At 49.8% G+C, this 5,747-nt stretch overlaps 2 protein-coding genes across 2 annotated transcripts; both read right to left on the bottom strand.

Annotated features, from left to right (window-relative positions):
* Positions 1-2,444: 2,444 nt before the first annotated feature.
* Positions 2,445-4,358, bottom strand: LOC148273710 (uncharacterized). The gene has a single exon (XM_088238327.1). The coding sequence runs from the start codon at positions 4,356-4,358 to the stop codon at positions 2,445-2,447; it is 1,914 nt and encodes a 637-aa protein (XP_088094453.1).
* Positions 4,359-4,411: 53 nt separating this feature from the next.
* Positions 4,412-5,602, bottom strand: LOC148273709 (uncharacterized). The gene has a single exon (XM_088238324.1). The coding sequence runs from the start codon at positions 5,600-5,602 to the stop codon at positions 4,412-4,414; it is 1,191 nt and encodes a 396-aa protein (XP_088094450.1).
* Positions 5,603-5,747: the final 145 nt, after the last annotated feature.

Below are 5,747 nucleotides of genomic sequence, written 5' to 3'. Positions count from 1 at the left end.
TAGGGATCGTTTTAAAACAATTGTATGTCTAACATTTGATAATTATTTGAAACTCACAAACGATACATATAATCGTAAAAAACACTAACGATAATATACGTTGCGATTCTTTATATTATAACAAATATAAAACATTAGTATTAAAACCAAAAAAATATTATACATTTACCTGGTTTGTTTTATCAAGCAAGTTGCTGTCTTTAATGCAAATGTGGGCTTTAGTTATCATATGGTGAATCTGTGGTTGGCGTATATTATGCATAGTGTAGATTAAGTTTCTGAACGCTAAATCACATTTTTATGCTCCATTTTTTTTCGCATAAGCGGGATTCATTTTGAAAGACTATGGATTTAAAAATGCTATTCAAAAATAAAACACAATACACGCAGCGGACGTCCGTCTAGTCCGAGGAACACAATTGTAACGTATACTTACGCCGCTTCCGGTCATCTCTTTCTTCCCGCGAAAATTATTGCAAGGGTTCATACAATAGTACACATTCGCCCCAACTTAACACAGGACTTTGGTTCCATAGAGTTGGGACTTATGTCTCAATAAATGTTAAATGAATATTTTGTAAATAAATATAAAGTATACTTTCTAAAAATTTAAGAAACGACAACATGCGTCCAAAAAAACGAAACTAATTACGATTTTTTTTTCTCTTTGGAACTAAGGATATAGTAATATATAGACGAAAAACTTTAAAAACTCAAAGTCGACAATTTGTGGGTTACGACATTATACGTAGGAAGGGTCGATGTAAGACAACGCCAGAAAAAAAAAGTCAATTTTCATAATTCTTCCTTGATCAATTGGATCAACAATTCCACCTTCGTTCAATATGTAAATCAAATTAAAGGTAAAATTCTATCCGTGTCTGACTGTGTTTGGGCATTTATATTTCTTGTATTTATTGATTTATTTATTTATTTATACATCAACGGTTAAAAGAACCTTTTACAAAAAAATAATCAGAAAAAAATAATACAGAAATAATCACAGCAGTGCACAATAATCATGTATGAAATAATAGAATTATTAAAACTAAACAATTTAGTAAACATATAATACAAAAAGTTAAAAAGAAACAGAACATTTCTAAATAAAGATAGCTATAACCATGAGAAAATCTTATGTACTAAATATAAATATAACACAGTAAAGTTGAGGATAACTAGATAAGAATAATATTTAAAAAAATACAACATTAGTACTAACTATTTAGCCTGGGTATTCTGTGCTGTAATAATCCACCACTGTAACTGGGCCTCCTGGCCTGGTGTGGTGCAAAAATAAAGAAAAAAAAGCTTTTTTGATGTGGATGAGATTCATCACAATCAATTATTTCACCTACCATTATTTATTCATGTACATGTACACATATAAATATAAAAGCCGATTTTTCGAAGTATTGTCGATTACACCTTTGTAAATATCTAGTAAATCAAGTTCTATCCAGACAGGTTATTCCGAGTATCTTGTTTTATCTTCTCTGTCTTCCCCCTTCACACATCTCTCCATCACAGGAACTACCTACACTTATAAAAATAAAATAAAATACCTGGTTCTCTCAAAGTAGGCGTTAATCAGTACGTAGACTCCTCACACTTGAAATATCTCGTGTTTCTTTTTTCTTCTTGCTTTCTACTCTTCGCTTTCCTTTTACGAAAACCAGAAACGAGCAGGAATTCAACAGAATATAACACGAATGTAACGTACGCGTTACCACGATGAAAGTTTCGCCGGTTCGTCACCCGCGTCTGCCGCAGTCAAGCTTCCCGGCGTAAGTGGGAAGCCGCCCTCCCAGACAGAGCCAAAGACAAAGTCGGAAGGTAGGAGCACAGCTGCGCCGACCGCAAGTCAACCTCAATAGCCCTGAAAAGGACTTTCCACCCGGTCCAAGTGGTGCAGAGAGGCGAAGGCAGTCAGCAGGCAGAGCGGAGCGAAGAGCGAAGTGCAGGAAGGCGAACAGGACGGAGAACGGAATAAAACACGTGTGAACTGTTCAGAGTTAGGAACTCAACTGATTTAATATTTCTAATTGACCGCCTTATAAAGCGGTGCGCGTCGGGCTCCGTGAGTCGGCCATCCCACCCGCGCCGGCTGCCTCGGAGTGGTGGGGGTAATCTTTCCCCGCCACTCGCTACATGCCGCCGGCCGCAGGTGGCGTAAATACGGGCGCTCAATGCCCGTACGGGCCATTTCGTCGGCAGCCGCGACGCGCGCAACATGACATTTACATAATATATCTTTATACATTTTATTTATTTTAACCTAGCTATTTTTCCCCGGTAATACTGAGGCCAGGCTCGAAAGTGACCATTTTATCTTTATTGAGAGCCCGGCCATCAGTTCTATACATTTACCGGGGATCCTTTCTAATTATTGTATTATTTTAATTTATTCGATTTTACGCGTCCGGAACACTCCCCCCGTGCAGCTAGTCTGTACTATTTTCCTGCTGGGCGCGTTGTTCCTCTTCCTTCATTAGTACGGCGATCTTCACCGCTGGTCTGGTGTAGGTGCCGTTGGTGGTCCGCACCTCGACGACTCGTACTTGTCCGTCAGCTGCTGGTTCTGCACGGGTGACTCTGCCGCGAGGCCAAGAATTCCGCGGCAGATTTGGGTCCATGATGAGCGCGAGGTCCCCGACCTGTATTGGAGGCGCGGGCTCGCGCCATTTCTTCCTGTGCGCCAAGGTGGGAAGATACTCCTTCAGCCATCGGCGCCAAAACATGTCGGCCATTTTCTGGGCGATCCTCCATTGCTTATGAAGGCAGGCCCTTTCTTCCTTTTTGTTATAATATGCCAGAGTTGGCTGTGTGTTGGCTGACCCGAGCAAGAAGTGGTTCGGGGTCAGCGGTGCTTCGTCGTTGGGCTTGGTTGACACATGCGTGAGCGGGTGATTGTTCACGGTGTACTCTGCTTCAGCCAATATGGTTTTGAGGGTCTCCTCTCTTGGAGCCTGCTCGTTGAGGGTTGCGTGGAGGGCTCGTTTTACAGATCTCACGAGTCTTTCCCACGCTCCCCCCATATGAGGTGATGAGGGCGGAATGAATTTCCACTCAATTTTGCGAACTGTAAGTTCGGCGAGCATTCTGGGGTCCGCCAGGAGCTCGTCTACGGCCTGTTTCAGCTCTTTGTCCGCTCCCCTGAAGTTGGTAGCGTTGTCCGAGTATAACGCGTGTGGGCAGCCTCTGCGGGCGGCCATCCTTCTTATGGCCATTATGGCGGAGTCGCTTTCGAGGGACGACGCTAGCTCCAGGTGGATCGCGCGTGTGGTGAGGCAGGTGAATAGTGCCCCATAGCGCTTTTCTTTTCTTCGGCCGTTGGTGATCATCATCGGCCCGAAGAAGTCAAGCCCGCAGTGCGTGAACGGCGGCGTCCTGAAGGCCAGTCGGGCCTCAGGCAGTTGCCCCATCAGCGGGGGTTGGGGCCGGCTGCGCAGCATTTTACACAGCGGGCACCATCGTGTTATCTTCCTCACAGCCCCGCGGAGTCGCAGGATGAGGTAGCTGGCTCTCAGGTCGGCGATCGTCCTCTCGACTCCCGGGTGGCCACCCTTCCGGTGGCTGTGCGTGATCAGCAGCCGGGTGTATGGGCAGGTCCCGTCCATGATAGGCGGCGCGCTGCAGTCCTCTGCGAAGCTCTGTGCCGCTTGGATGCGCGTTCCCATCCGGATGACTCCCTCTTCGTCTAAGAAGGGTGCCGCTGCATGGAGGCGGCTGTGCGGCGGGATAGGCGCCTTTCGTCTCAGGAGCTCCAGCTCTTCTCCGAAAGCCGTCTCCTGGGACCGCTTCAGCAGCATGATTTCTGCGGCCCGTGTTTCTGAGGCGTGAAGTTCAAAGGTCCCCCCTGGGGACGGTAGGGACTCGTGGCGGCGGCATCGTGCGATGAATCGCAGCACCCATGCCGTCGCCCTGACGAGTCGGGTCCACGACGAGAAGCGCTGCACCTGGGGTAGGGCCTCCGTCCGTCTGATGTGGCCCACGAAGTGGCGGGGTTGTTTCCGCTCCAGCGTCTTCTCGTCCGGTTGTTGTAGTAACTTCTTCTCTTTCGGCCAGTCGGCTTCCCCTTTTCTCAGGAAGCCGGGGCCTCCGAACCATAGTCCCGACCTCGCAAGGTCGGGTGGGCCCTTGTCGCGGGTCCCTATGTCGGCTGGGTTGTCCTTGGTGGGGACCCATTTCCAGTCCCGTACGTCTGTGAGCTCGTCAATCTCGCCCAGCCTGTTTGCGACGAACGTGCTGTACCGCAGTGGGTCGGTTCGCAGCCAACACAGGACCGTGCTCGTGTCCGTCCAGAACACGGTTTGGGTGATGAGAGCTCGTCTCTCTTTTTTTATGGTGGCGGCCATCCTTGCCGCTAGTAGCGCTGCCTGGAGTTCTAGTCTAGGCACTGACAGAGGCTTTAGGGGGCCACCTTGCACTTCGCCATTGCGAAACTTGTGGTATCGGCCCCCACAAAGTATGCCACTGTGCAGCATGCCTGCTCTGACGCGTCGCAGAACACGTGCAGTGTCACGGGTTCTTTCTGCCCTTGCAGCGAGCATCTCGGTATTGTACAGCCGTTCGCTGCCAGCAGGTCGCGCCATTCCAACCACTTTTCGGCGTGGTCCGGTTGCAGCGGTTGGTCCCAACCTGTGTTTGTCCTCCAGATGGCTTGCAGCAATATCTTTGCCCGTATCGTGAGGCACGCAATGAAGCCTACTGGGTCGAAGATACTCATGGCGGCGCTCAACATGCCGCGCTTGGTGGGTCGCTCCGGGATGGCTGCACTTTCGGCTCCGTGCCGAAATATAAATAGGTCGCTCTTGGGATCCCATACGATCCCGAGGACCCGCTCCGTCATTACTTCTTCCCCTATGGTGACTGCTGTATTGGCCCGGTCGTCGGCCTTTACTTCCTCCAGGACATCTGGTTTGTTTGAGGCCCACCCGGTGAGCCGGAACCCGCCATTGCCGAGTACGAGGGTAACATCTCGTACCAGGCTTGCAGCTGTTTCTTCGCTGTCTGTGGCGTCTAGGTAGTCATCCATGTACATATTGTGCTCGATCGCCTCTGCTGCGGCGGGAAATTCTTTCGCGTGTGCTCGTGCGACTGTGTTTCGCACGAATTGCGCGCTGCTGGGTGAGCACTTCGCTCCAAACATCATGGACGCGAAGACAAACGTGTCGGGCTCCTGCCCGTCCTGCGTCCGCCATAGGAACCGCTGCGATTGCTGGTCGGCTTCCCGGATTCTTATCCGCAGGAACATCTCCCGTATGTCGGCCGCGATGGCTACTCGTCCCTCTCTGAAGCGGATCACGTTTCCGAGGAGGGATGAAAGCAGGTCAGGTCCCGTCAGTAGATGGTCGTTCAACGCCGTCCTCTGGAACTGGGCGGCGGCGTCGAACACGACCCTTATCTTGCCAGGCTTGTTGGGGTTTGTCACCGCGAAGTGGGGCAGGTACCATTTGCGCGAATGGTGGGCGTCTACCTCCTCGCGGCTTAGTTTGACGGCGTATCCCTTTTCAATGTAGTCCGCCATCTTGGCGCGATATGCGATCGCCAGTATCGGATCCTTCCGTAGTTTATTTTCCAGGGAGTGCAGCCGCTTCATGGCTGCTTGCCGGTTGCAGGGCAAAGAATCTCCGTCTTTCGCCCATAGTAAACCGGTCTCCCATCGTCCGGATGGTAGTTGTGTGGTTGAGCTGCTCATGAGCTCCGCCGCTCGCACATCTGCGGCGCGGCAACGTTCCAGGGTA

This window comes from Micrasema longulum, unplaced genomic scaffold (genome assembly GCF_059751315.1).
Source record: "Micrasema longulum isolate JH-2025_06_02 unplaced genomic scaffold, ASM5975131v1 h1tg001861l, whole genome shotgun sequence".
NCBI lineage: Eukaryota > Metazoa > Arthropoda > Insecta > Trichoptera > Brachycentridae > Micrasema > Micrasema longulum.
This window is presented reverse-complemented; position numbering and strand designations above follow the sequence as displayed.